Source organism: Stegostoma tigrinum, chromosome 10 (assembly GCF_030684315.1).
Source record: "Stegostoma tigrinum isolate sSteTig4 chromosome 10, sSteTig4.hap1, whole genome shotgun sequence".
NCBI lineage: Eukaryota > Metazoa > Chordata > Chondrichthyes > Orectolobiformes > Stegostomatidae > Stegostoma > Stegostoma tigrinum.
The window spans coordinates 63,690,458-63,705,233 of NC_081363.1; the positions used below are offsets into that span (position 1 = coordinate 63,690,458).

The 14,776-nt window shown below is 36.5% G+C and overlaps 1 protein-coding gene across 5 annotated transcripts in view; it reads left to right on the top strand.

The window, feature by feature from the left end:
- LOC125455566 (RNA-binding protein Nova-1) overlaps positions 1-14,776 on the top strand; it is a 267,705-nt gene that overhangs the window by 177,355 nt on the left and 75,574 nt on the right. For 4 of the 5 annotated variants that reach the window (XM_048537694.2, XM_048537698.2, XM_048537696.2 and 1 more), the window contains exons 3-4: positions 4,073-4,239; positions 9,912-9,983. In XM_048537694.2, coding sequence (XP_048393651.1) covers positions 4,073-4,239; positions 9,912-9,983 — 239 coding nt within the window. The remainder of the gene's footprint in view (positions 1-4,072; positions 4,240-9,911; positions 9,984-14,776) is intronic. The other variant, XM_048537695.2, reaches the window with a different exon arrangement.

The window sequence follows — 14,776 nt, forward strand, 5'->3', positions numbered from 1 at the left end:
CTGAGCAATTAAGGATGGGCAATAAATGCTGCCTCACCAGTGACACCCATAAAGGAAAAAAAAAACCATCTGATTAGGAGAGATTGAGGAAATTGAGTCTGTATTATCTAGTTTCAAAAATAGAGACGTGATCTCATTGAAACTTAGAAAATTCTTATAGGGCATGACAGAATGGATAAGATATGACATTTTCCCTAGCTGGTCACTCAAGAATTGGGGAAATATCTCGGGGCAGGCTATTTAAGCTGAGAAGAGAATGAAGTTCTTCACTGAGAAGGTGGTAAAAGTTTGGAATTCCCTGTCGCAACAGGGAAGGCTACTGAGCGGGACAAAAATCAACAGCTTGTTGGAGACTAATGGCATTAAGTGAATTGGAAGTCGTGAATGAAAGTGACATAACGGAGATACCCAACTGTGATTTAGAGTGCCAAGGCAAGCTTTATGGGATGAATAGCTCCTGCATTCACTTTTCGCTGCACAAATCATTTCCTGTGATCTTTGGCTGCATACCATTTGCTAGACCTTCATTGAACCCAGAAGCGGGCAGGTTGGAAGTGTACTTCACATTTTTTGTAACATTTCAAATTTTTAACATTTGACTAGACCTCGTCCCATTTATTTTTCAGGTATTGAAACACATCCCATATTTTCTAATTCACAGTTATTATTTATCTGCAATTCTGCTGATATCTTAATTGTACATTAGCTGTCAAATGGTTTAACTAATGTATTAATTGCTGGAATGTTTCCACTTGGTTAATGATTCCCACTGAATGTAAGTAAAGCCGTTGTTAATTTGAGTTATTTTTCCATATACATTGTTAACATTCAAAATGAATATATTAAAAGTGCTGATGTTTTCTAGATATTACTTTCTGTTCAACAGTTTGTTTTATGGGTCTGTGATTAGACAAATAACATTATTTCAAGAATGGACAGATAAAAATTACATTGGGCTGGTTTGAAAAAAAAGACTAACTTTTGAGACAGTTGACTGCATGTTGAATACTTTACACAAGTATTCATATAATTTCCCTGTTCAAGAGGAAAAGGTTCATGAACATTGCACATGTGTTCCTTTCCTCCCCCTGTCTGACATGCTGCCTCTAAGTCTAGATTCAACACTGCAACTGTAACATGATCTTTGTTTTGTTTTCGTATGTTGTCTTTTGACCTTCTGTAGAATGCTTATGTTGACTACATTAATCAATCCATATCGCGTGCCATCATTTAGTACAAAATTAATGCTTTCGATCTGAAGACTCCCTTGAGCCCCTTTCTTGAAAGTAAATCAATGTTCTTCTCAAAGTTGTCCTCTGGGGAACTGTAACAGCATCATCAGAAAAAGATAAGAATTAAAATAGGATCAAAGTATCATAAAATTGAGGTTGGGTAACTAAATAAGCATCTTTTGATTTATAAGATTGATTTGATTGATTTTAATTTAGATTTTTGGACAAATAACAATTCGTGTCTAATTTCTCACAAAAATGTCGAGATAATATGGGAATTAGTTCATAATTGTGAAAATTAAAGAATTCAGGCAGAAATATTTCATTAAAAAGGCCCATGACTTACCAGGGAAGACCACTGGATAAAATCATACGAATTATTTCTGGAGGTAATTATTGGTGTTTACGGTGAATGCATTGAACTGTTTGATGAGAAACTGGGCTTACAATTAGAAAGAATCCTCCGCTACTAATGTTAATTTTATTACAAACTTTCCTGGAGACTTTTCAACACAAATGTACCTTGATGTTTTTGACTGCTTGAATCATATCCATATTTAAGTCAATTTGGTTGATAAATGCCATTAGTGGATATCCTGACATTGTGAAATCTCAGTCTCTCCTCCCATTCTGTTCCACTTTATGTCAGCATAATTGCAAGCTTAAACCTGCCTTTGATGGCAGAGGAAGGAATGAATTCATGTGGCAGCGTTTAGTAGTTCTCGGAAACAGAACTGAGAGAAAAATAAGGTTTTTTTTGCAGCTTCCAGCCTCAGTGGTGTATGGCTGCTGGGTTCACAGCTGGTAAAAGTGTGTTTTATGTTAGATGTCCAGAAATATGGGACTCTGGGCTGGATCATGCACTTTTGCTTTCCATTTAGCTATTTGGCCACATTTGTGCTTGGTGAGGCTGGTGCCCCTCTGAGGAGCTGCCTGCTGACCTCAGCAAAGCATTGGTAAGTGCCATCATGGCTGCCATTTGCCTTTACTGTTCATGCTGTGCGTCAAGCTGCTGCCATTTTGGTAGATATTTGTACTGTACATTCCTCCAGCCCCAATACAGTATTGATCTATCACGACCACATCACTGACAAAACGCTGGGACAGTACTCAGAAATTATCTCGGCTTTGTGTTCCCGAGCCTGATTGAAAAATCAACCCACATGTTGCATAAAACGTCTGTTTGTATACAGAATTGTTATTGGAGCAGTGGTTGTATGGTTTAATTAAGTAATTCACAACAATTGATGATGATGTGGAAAAATATTTATGTTTTCAGGGAAGACCACAGTGTTTTGGGATTTCCTGCAAATACTGTTGCTAGACACGTGCTGGAGTTGTACTGTAAATTTGTAAATAAATCCACATTTCTTTTCTTATTCACAATTATTTCTGTTGCATGTATGTATGTTTTAATCTCAATTATTCTCCTTTAAGCTTTTTAATGAAATGTTTATTCATTACAAACTGCTGGAGAAGATCACACTTTGCTGTGTTTTGTGAGCCAACATGATTATATTTAGAGTCGGGATGTTCTGTCTCTGTAAACTATCTTTCTCAGATCATTTATATACGTTACCTGGTGAATTTTACTTACTTTAAAATCAGTCATTGTACAATTTTGTTCTCATCTAACACCTACTGATGAGTATTTTCCAGCAAATGCAAACAATGAGCAGGCCCACCCACCTGACGCCCATAACCTCCCAACCCCACCTTTCCCAATGCAAGGGGATCCAAACTGGTTTATAAAACCTGTACTATCTCAACATCAGTTCAGCACAGAATAGAGGCCGAACATGGACCATCCAGGTCTACTTGCCTAGTTCCTTACTGGGCAGTATGTTCATGAACTGATTTATCTGGAACCTGTCCAGTGTCAGTTTGTGCCTATTCCTCCTTTTTGTGTGAACGTAGATTGAGTCCAACATGAACAGCAAGTCTTTCTATCACTGCTTCTGACAAACTGTTTATTACTTATTATTCCTTACCTATCTCCAGTGTGCATTGCTACCATTTCTGCTATTTAGTAGTCATATTTCCAAGTGCTCCAAGGCCAACTAATATATTCACATCCAAGATCCCAGTCAGTCTAATATGCAACCTGCTCCTGTTGAAGATCAATCAACATCTTCTTCCCAACTCATTCTCTCCTCCAAAGTATGTATACATACCCTCAATACGCACGACTCATGCAATACTTTTCTGCTCCCTTGTAACCGAGGATCAAATATTATTAAGAAGCATTCCACTATAGAAACAGATGATTCAACCATGACAACTTTTTCCAGATAAGCCACTTAGTCTAACACCAGTCACCCGTTCATCTTCCATACCAATTACTATTCAATTTTTTTAGAAACAATAACTGTATGGAGGTCTTATGGCAGAGTGGTAGCATCCCTATCTCTGGGCTGGAATCTCTAAGTTCAAGTCCTTGCTAGAACATGTTTGCCATGCAAGGAGCATTCCTGACCATTTTAGTGAGCTGATAGTCAACCAGGGAACTTTTCTACCAATTCTGCACGATTCCACCATGGGGATTTCCAATTGTTAAAAATTATCAAGCATAATTTTATCTCTGTCCTTTGCTTTCTGCCCTCTACCCATCTTTCTATCCACGTGACCAAATTCCTCTTAATTCCACTTGGCATTATTTGTGCATAAAGCTCCCATCTGACACGTGATGTTGCATGATATTTGAAAATTTACTTAAATATAACCAGTATTTGTTTTATATTTAAGAAAAGCCAATAAAATCTTGATTGCCTTTGTGCGCCTAGACAGGCTACCAGTCTTTGTTTCTTTTCTCACTTTGATTTTTTTGCATTACATTTCAGGAACGACAGAGCGTGTCTGCCTGATCCAGGGAACAGTTGAAGCTCTGAATGCTGTTCACAGCTTCATTGCAGAGAAAATACGGGAAATGCCTCAGAATGTGGCAAAGACAGAACCAGTTAGCATCCTGCAGCCTCAGACCACCGTGAACCCAGATCGCATCAAACAAGTAAGCTATTAATAACATAAAATATGTCTGCTATTTTGAAATAGAATTAGTAAGTGCATATGGTGGTGGAGAAGGGGTATGGCAGCAAGTCCACTGTCATGTGGCTGAAAAAACAATGGCAGTGATAAAATTACAAGCCAGTTCAAAGAGATTGCAAAACTATGATGGTTATCAGTAAATTAATAAAAGAGCCTTTTTGACTTCACATATTTCAACTGGATGATCAGTTAATGACCACTACTCAGCCAGGTCCCACCACCATCTCAAATCTGTGTTCATGACTTTCAGGCAGTGATTATTAATTTAGTTTTATGAAATTGAAAGAAGGCCAGGATATATTTCTGCCACTTGGTGAATAATTTGTGCCCACTTTGAGAATGGAAATTTTTTAACCTATTTGAATCTTCTAATTTAACTTACTATCAAGGTGTAAGAATTTTCTTAACCAAGCATATTGTTAAAGGAAGATTGTCTGCAATATTTATATGTGAAGAAATATCGGAGAACACAAAACCTTTTCATATGTAAGAGAAAATATTGTTCCATGCAGCTTAAATGTACCCATCATCTGCTTATCCAGGGATTAATGATTATGTAAATCACTGTGTTTTCACGAAATGGTAAAGTCAAGAGTGCATTATTTACCTTAGCCCCATGATACAAGTTGTATTTACCACAGTGTTCCTTCATTTTCCAATCTGTTCTGCAACTGGAATAAGATATTTTTAAAATTTGTGGTTCCTGTTTGGTTCCGACGTGGATTTTTTTTTGGTGCCATAATATCATTTATTTTGTGGTCTTGAGTGTGAATGATATCCTTCACCATCACTGGCCACTCTGTGAAAGTAAGTGTATGTTTTCAAGTTACCAATTGACATTTCTAAAGGATTTTCTAAAACCAAAGCTGCAATGAATGAGAATTTTAAGATTAATTTGTAGATCAACTTTCCTTTGCAGTACATGATTTAAATAACATCACATTGAGTATTACAATATATGGAAACTTTGAAGACATTTATTTTCTAAACTAATTTCTTGGAGATAAAAGTAAATTACAACTCTTAAATAGGAATGTTGATTACATTAAATATTCAGTATTAAATGATTTGTTTCAAAACTTAGTTTTGTGAAAAATGTGCACACTGGATAATTAGTATTGGTCTTGCATTGCAAGGTTGTGGCTACTGCCCTCCATGCATGTCATTTTCAGACTCATTTTTGCTGTCATGTAGAGCAAATTAACATAGTCCAAGAGAAAGTTTATTCTTGGTTGCTGTTACTGAAGTAATATAGTCTGGGATCAAGCTGCCTGCCTGTTTAACCAGAGAACAATCAACCAAGGGAAACTGGCAGTAAAACATTGACCTAAATACTCATTACTGGGTCTGGATTGCAGAGTCACAAAAAGTGCCCAACTTTGCCAACCTATGGAAAGTAACCCCACTGATTTTTGTTGTGTGGCTGTGGGTTGTAAATCAAAATCAGGCCTGCAGCCCCTGAAAGGAATGCAGAATAATCCTCTACTGATGCTGGGTATGGAGCTAGGCTGCAAGAAAGCCCAATCTCAGTACTCCAACACTCTAATCAGCTTCAAAATAAACAATAGATCAAAAATCAGACCTCTTCTCTCGCCACATACCTAATCAATGTCTACTCATTTCAGGTCCTGCTTCCCACCTCCTCCTCATAGCTTGCATGGCAAACTATTCCCTTCCATCCATTCCATTGCTCTTGCTATTCCCCATTCTAACTTCAAGGCATGCCTCCTCACCCACCATTCTTTGCCCTTACACCTCCATAGCAACTCATTCAGTATCTACCATGGGCAGAACTCAGGATGTATGTTGAGATGAAACAAAATAACATTATAAATGTCTAATAATTAATTCATTATGTTAATAAACACACACACCAACAAAAAAATGCCACAGGTAACTTCATTCAACTATTTCATTCCTTACTAAAGTCATGCATTTGAATTTATAGTCCTGCTCCAAAAACTTTCTTAAGTACTTGGAGCTGATAATAAAACTGTGAACTGACAGGCATCCTAGTTCGTGAAATCAGTTGTGCGACAGAAGCCCTGTAATGATTACTCTCAGCCTTATTTCAACAGCCAGAGTGAATTAGTAAGTCCTGATTTTCTCTTGCAATGCAGTCAGTTGTTGTTTCAGATTTTAATGGCGCGGACATTTACATTGCTTGGCAGTTTGACACCTACGTCAATCGCTCCCTTTGCCATCTCACTTGACAGACTGAGAGCTTCCTTACAGTTTGACAGTTCTAATGAGCTTCGCAATTTCAATGAGTTTTCCCACTTTTCATGCACATTCATGTTGACTTTAAAAATAATAAGGGACACATGAATTTCAGACAACTCTCCCTAATTACAATTTACCTCTTCCAAAGGTGTCCCTGAACCTATTCAGAAGGGTACCCCTCCTCTGAAAAGAACCCTGACAGCTTTGGGCTTGCTTCTGATAAGTCTAAAGTGCACTTTGTACTTTGGATTTCACTTGAGCATTTGCAATCACCTTTATCAGCCATGGAAGTGCAAATTGCAATCAGCCATGACTCCCTACCCCCTTTCTCCCCCGGCCTCCACAAAATAAAATAAGTATGCCAAATGGTTACTGATGGGAACATATTGGTGGGGAAAGTAGAAAGTTCATTTGTCTGTTAAGGGGTCACATTAGCGCTTGTCCAGGGGTGAGAAGAGATGTTTAATCTTTTAACATTTCCTTGGTAACTACTGAGTGCAATTGATTTGGAAACCTCTGAATCCTCTGACATTAATGGATTCTTGGGTTCCAGGTACAGGGGAATTGCCGTTGAGAAAATATAAATTTGCTGGTCAATTCCCAATGAGTCACTCCATGGAGAATCTACATGGCTCTGATGTGTAGTTCCAACCTGTGCTCCTCTGGCCATTAGAATACCGGTTTGGCTACATAAAAGAAAGAAAAAGGAGAAATTTAAGTAAACATTTTCATGCAATACAATCTCAGTTGGACTTATCTGGGGCTTGGTGTCTACGAACAGAACATTGATGTTTCACAGTTTTTAAATTCAGATGTTGGTGTCTTAGTGTCATCACACATTAAAGTTATACGTAGTTAGTCTGAGTGTCCTATGGGCAGTGTGGTTTGCCAAAGTTTGGTGGTCAGAGAGCAACTTCAATGGCAGGAAAGAAAGTGCATATCTCAGGTGCAAAGCACTTCATTTCTTGAAGCAGTGCTTGAGAGATTTATTTTCCACTCTATGACAGTCTCAGACAAATAGGAAAACTACATTAAAACTACAATAAAGAGGGGGCAAGGCAAATGTTTAAAGGAATGTATTGTGCCACAAAAGTTTGCACAAATGCCACCTTGAAACATATACTACTGCCCGAAACATGGACAGCTATTATTTGAGAATGGTTCTCTTGCAGTCTAACCAGGTAACTAAATAGTGTCTTTGCCCCAAGTTGAAAGGATAGCATACCAACTCACTAAAGCTGTGTCTCATCACAAGGGCACAGGCATTGCCCGTCAACTCAATTCTCCTGTAATCTCCTGACACGGAGGTCAGAACTGTGTCTGAAAGAGTAATCACTCAGTCTGGTGGACTGCTGAACAGTGTTGTCATTTTGTTTTAGTTTTATGTAGAAGTTTTCTGTTTTAGTTGAATGTTGATTTTTTTTTCTACTGTTAAACTTTATATCTGCCTAAATTCTGCCTCTGTAAAATGAAAGTTTTTGTTTCTTGGAAGAACGGTTCTTTTTCATGTGAGGAAGACTTAATCCTTCCTTTGTTTTCCATATTCTGAGTTAAATGGCACTTCTCATTCTAGTCTTGTGCATCTTATTTGTTCTGTTTCTTTTTACTTTATATGTAAGTGATGCTGTCATGTCTTCACTACCTGTATAGGACAGGAGAGAGGTCAGAGGATTCAGTGACCCAATTATGCAATTTGTAACTGTATCCTTTTTTTGCTGCCTCATTCTCCTTGCTTCCTGTAAAAACAGCCCTGTCCACAAAACAACTTTAACAATTAAAAGATAATAAAGTGTGAAGCAGGATGAACACAGCAGGCCAAGCAGCATCTCAGGAGCGCAAAAGCTGACGTTTCGGGCCTAGACCCTTCATCAGAGAGGTCTCTTATGAAGGGCCTAGGCTCGAAACGTCAGCTTTTTTGCTCCTGAGATGCTGCTTGGCCTGCTGTGTTCATCCAGTTCACACTTTATTATCTAGGATTCTCCAGCATCTGCAGTTCCCATATCTGTTTAACAATTAAAAATTACAGTGCACAAAATGGCTTTTTGATGTGGTTTTGCATTCTTCAAATATTAATGGAACTTTTTAATCCTCCATATGAATTTTTCACAAACTCCTTTGCATATTTAAAGCTTTACATTTTTGAAGGCAAAGTGGCTTGACTCTTAAAAATGTCCAAATTTTCCTTGTACAAGTTTTCACAGATATCACACTGGACTGAACATATTTGAAATTGTAAAAGGGTCTCAGTCATTTTCCCATTCCAGATATCGTCAAGTAAGATTCTTTTGCAGACAGTCTTCCTTTAATCTTTTTGGCGTGGAGGTGCCGGTGTTGGACTGGGATAAACAAAGTCAGAAGTCGCACAACACCAGTTTATAGTCCAACAGGTTTTAAATAAATTCCAAATAAACCTGTTGGACTATAACCAGGTGCAGTGTGACTTCTGACTTTAATCTTTTTGAATAACATTTCTACAACACATGAAAAACTTGCAAAAAGTGGCAAACAAAATAATTTGAATGCTTATTTCTGAGAAAATCAGATATATTGATGATCACATTCTTATAAGTTTATATTTATTTTATACATTTTAAAGAGTAACTTTATATGTAGTAAAATAATCTATTTTAAGTTTTAAATCTCAAAAAGCCTTCTTGAATACTCGTCAATTTATAATTTACGTCTTGACTTCAACTAATTTTTAAAGACTAGTTCAGGGATTTGAATATCTTCATTTGGCATAGCATACTGATTTTACAGTACAATCTGCTCGTATGAAATCTTGTTTGTGGGTTAATTCACATCGAGCCAACATTAGACTCAATACCAAGGAAAGTCTGAAGAGTCCTTTTACAGCAGTCCTAGCTAACATGAGTCTACATCTCTTTGAACTGTCAGCATGGTATATGTGACATTTACTGAACATATAAATTGATAAGGCATTTTACTGCTATTACAAGTCTGGTTCAAGGAGATAGATTTTTGGAAAATTAATTTTACAGAAGTGTGTGCATGGAGAAATGTTGTTCAAACTTACAGAATTTAGTCAAAGTTATTCATGATGTTTGCTTATGTTCAAAAAACTGTGTATTTGTTGTGTTCTACGTTTGCTACAGTGGGTAGCAATAACTGAAAATGTTTGATCTATTGAAACCTATTGAATCATCATAATGGCTTCATAATTTAAAACATATTGGCGAGAAGCACAGTATTTCTCTAGACACCAGCTCTTCATCGTAAATCTCATCCATTCTTCATTGGCATGAGGTGGCTGTGGATAAATAATTATGGAAATTATACCTAAAATATTAGTCAAATAAGCTACCTTGGACTGTTTGGAATTTATTGCATGGGTTTGTTCAGTATAAGGCTTAAGGTTGGTGATTTCCTCCTGAATTGCTTTATTCCCAGACATTGCCATCTTCCCCAACTACCACCAAGTCCACTCCATCTGACCCCATGACCACCACCAGAGCCAATCAGGTACAGTATCATCTACCATCTACACCATACTTTCACAGGTATAGAGAACATTGTGCAGCTACGTTGGGAAGGAGACCTTTCCTGGACTTGAATATTTTGTAACAGGTACACTTGTTAATAACTAGCTTTAGAGTTGACAAGCGTGCTAATTCCACAGCAAAAAAAAATGATGCTGCTTGTTATAGAACATCCTACAATATTATGGACTCTCATTTTGCTTTAACTGATTAACTGTTTCTGGTGAGAAGAGAAAATGTATATTTGCCTTGTGCCCTTTTGTTAACAGCATTTTCTTCACTAACGATTTTGCCTTTGCCAGAAATAACCTGTCTGCATACTCAGCTGAATATAACAGTGAAGATCACAATGTAGTCATTTATTAGATTAGTAATTATTACTATTGTGCACCATAATGTAACCCCTATACTTCAGCAAAATATTTTCTCAATGGCACAGTTTACAATGTGTCAATGATGAATTCACCAAATGTTTGGTATTGGAGCGAGGTAAGACCAGAAATATGCTTTATTGATAGTGGGATTTGTGCATGTCTGTTTCTCTCTATCTCTTCCAAATAAATACATGAATTACTTAAAACTGGGAAACATTGCAGTCTCATAATTTATAGAGGTGATAACCTTGTGAAGTAATCATTAGAGTGAGTATTTTTGGAACATTGGACTGGATCAGTTTGAAAATAGCAGGAGGTCTCTCATTAAAAGCTGTTGAATACAAAGTGAAATGACATTGGCTGATCAAAGTCCACTTGACAGATTTCACTTGTCAATGGGAAAAATGCCTTAATCCTTCATAATTTGAACCTTAATTCAAAGTCTTGGTTTCATAGATCATTGGATGTATTAGAGCACAAGAAACAGAATTTTACCAATATACAAGAGAGGGATGTCTTGTTGAGGTAAACAAAAAGCAGTCTTGAACAGAGAAAATCAAAGAGCGTTTTGCATTATTTCTGCTCAACTTGATTTTGTTCTGTCATTGGCTTGTTATTAATGTTCTCCAAACGCTTACGACTCTATTTCTGATATTCTGCAGCCCCACATACCGTGAAATCTCTGCATTCCTTCAATTCTACATCCTCATTTTAATACTGCACCACTTGCAACTGCACCCTTGGCTTCCGAGGCAGTAATATTTAGTGCTCCCCCCTACATTTCTCAACCTATCTCTCCTTTGAGACATTCCTTAAAAGCATACTGTTTTGTCCAAATATTTAGTCATCTATCTCAGTATCTCCCTGTGTATCTCGGTCTCAATTTTTGACCAATAGTACTCCTGTGAAACCCTTTGGAATGTTTTGCTATATTAAAGGCACCATATAACTGTAGATTATTGCTACAAAGATCAATCTAGTACATTACCTATCGGCGCAACATATAAATGGTTCTAAATTTTGCTTTCCTCACAAAAGCAACTTTAATTTGCAACAAGAATGCTCATGGAAAAAAGACTATCCAATGACAGATGAATGATCTATCTACAATACTTCACTGCAACATTTTGCTTGTCATGTAACTTAATTTCTGAATATGAAAGCTTTTTCGCAGAAACAACCATAACTTTGTTGTGAATCTCCATGATCAAAAATAAGAAAATCCCAGAAAAACTCTTTATTAGACTTAAATTACTCTGCCATACAAAATATGCCAATGACATTTCTCCAACATGGCAATTTTCCAAGTACATTATGCTCTGCGCTACAATTTATGTTCTTGAATGAATGGAACTGAAAACCATGTTGCTACAATATAATATAAATTAATCCCTCTGCTTATCACAAGAGTAAAACACATTTTTGTTTTGCACAACAGTATCACAATATTGCTAAATTTCATCCTTAGTTTCAAATGCTGACAAGGTCAAGGATTGTTCTCTAAAAGTAACACATGGTTGAACAATAGCTGTGCTGGATTGAGAGAGCTCACTCCAAGGCACCTGATAACAGTACCATTTGACATCTATGGCTTGAATTAAATTGTTATATTGTACATAAAATAAGCAGTAGATGAATAAGAGTAAAAGTTGAGGAAACTTCATCCTGCTGTTCAAAATGCACATTGGTTTTATATTTTTGAAGAACGTATGTTTCATATGTATGATATTAGCTTCCAGTGCTGAAGAAATTAAATTTTGCTGATGTTCCTCAGAGAAGAAATTAGAAAGTCCCTAAAATCTAATCATATTGATGGTTCTTAAAATGTTTTAAAATTATTAATTAACTATTAATTAAAATTGCGTGTCAAAAGGCATTGTTATCATGGTGTTTGGGCTCTGGGAGATGATGGTGTTGAAAATAAACAAGGAATTTTAGTAGCATGCAGCTTGTTTTACTCTTTTTTAACCTACGGACTGTTTATTTTCATTAAAGAGCTAATGGGAAGACACTTGTGTTTTCCTGTCTCTGATTTTCGGCACCATGAGAAGTGGGCTCCCTGACGTCATTTTCAGAAGCGTATAACTTACCTCTTCCGGTTATTATATCCCATCATTACTGAAAGTAATGCATGCCATTCCTTAGGTACTTTATGTTTAAATTCTGCATTTTCCAAAGTGCTTTTAACAACAACACTGCTTATCCAGCATATTTTAGTTGACTTTGTATAGATCTGGGTGAATCACTAGCTGCTCTGAATGATTGAGCATTTTCAGTTTCTAAAAGTGAAGATAAGCTAAGGGAAAAGGCAGGTCATGAATTCTGCAATATAAGCTTTAGCATAGAATGTAGAAACTGCTAATTATAATGGGCGCAGAACTTGCACACCCAATGTGCCATTTCCTAACCTTTTAGCTCATTCCTCAAAGATAGACTTTTTATTATTTTTAGTCTACAATCACAGAAGTACTTAACCAATGAGCAGTCCCAACTTTCCTACATTTGGGTTAAAATATAAGAATCCAGCATATTTTTAGGACACCTCCAATGGTTCACCAAAATTGTGCAGTGAAGAGTTGAACCATGTAAGTTAGTTCCAGATTCAGTACTGATCCCCATGGAAATGGATGATTTCAGCATGTGTTAGGGAGATGAAAACATATATTGTCTCAGATGCATTATACAGACCTTTGCAATCAATATGTGTGTAGGTATCAAATAAGACAGGGTCAGGTTTAGCTGATCAAACCGCATGACAAAAGTCATGAGCAAGATTTATATGAATGTTGCTATTTTGGCTAAGTACCAGAATGGACTTGTGCATGTGATATAACCCTCCTTTAGAGTCAGCATTTCGCTGAAAGGAGGAAAAATGTTATAATTCTGGTCATTTTAAGAGTGAAATGAGAAAACTGTTATGTAGATTGATCATGCAATTTGTTTTTGTATTCTTTCTATTATTTCACATAACAATGTACTTTTGAAACAAATGAATTTCGTGGAGTGAAAGTTTGTGTTGAGGTGAGACTAACTAATGTAGATTTCAATGTGACTTTTGAATGCAAAATGTACATTTGTTTATTACAGTGCAAAATACAGCACAAGAAACTTTATGTTAAAGTATCTTCAGCCAGAGTGGTGGTTTATTTGGGAGAGTGATAACCAAATTGATACATTTCTATTAATGGAAATTGTTTCCATAATTCATAATGGATTGGATATAGGAGCATAACAGACCTTTCCCCCCATAAATGTCGATCACCACCGTCAACATCCCTGCCTTTAGAGCTGAATTGCTGTTGTCTTTTTGACATCTTAGTGGTGTAAGCAGACTGTGTCTGCTTAAAGTTCATTATTCTGTGATAAATAATATGCCTGACATTTGTTTGTAAGAGTAGCAGTGATTAACATTCACATCAGTGTGTTGATAATCCATTTGCAGTGCAGCAGTAAATTGGAAAAGGTTGGAGAGAGGTAATCTCTGACCTGTCGACACACTTTATAGGTAAGTAGCATTGTGAGATTAGCCGACATGAGCAATTTATCACTATTGTGTGCTGACCAAGATTAGGTTTATCTTAAGAAAGACTGAGACTGGAAGCATAATGTGCACAATCTTAGAGTTAATAAGACTCAAATAGGGCTTGCTTGTTGCCTGGGAAACAAATTGATTTTTGTTTTTTCCATTATCACTTTAAGGTCATTGCAGAGAGAAAACAATTTTTGGTCTTGAATGTAAAAAAGAGGCTTGACAGCACGCAAGCCTGAATTATTGGACATTTGTTATTTGGAATGACTTAGACAAAACCAAATACTGATACATTTTAGTTAACGGGACAACTGAGGCACACCTAGATAGTTGCATTTCTTCCAAACTTTCATGTTTCATTGACAAAGTTCTTAACCCCTAATGGAATGGATGTCTGAAGAAATGTTGTACATTTGTATAAAGCTTCAGTGCTGAGTTTATTTAAAAAAATTTTGAACTATGTTGATTCTTCCTTTTATGTGGGACTTATTTAATGAATAGCTTAAAATATCCAAGGGAACTTACACTCTTTATAATGGTGCATCGATGTCTTAGCAGACCTTCAGTGGACAAAAGAAAGGAGAAATAATGGTGTAAATGACTTCTACTGTCAACCACTCCATTATTATTTGTGATTTTTATGTAGCTGTGTCATTACCATTGTCTAAATAAAAACGTATCATAGCTCCAGCCTCCGTTAAAAAAATCAAGGACTGCCTTGATTTTCCTATACTTAAGTAGTTTCATGCAGTTAGTCACATAAAATTAATTGGCTAAATAACTTGGCAGCAGCTTGATTTATTGTTCCAAGATTGGGTTTAAATTGGCAGTGTTTAAAATATTGTAGCTTCAAAGATTAAATGACTAAAATTC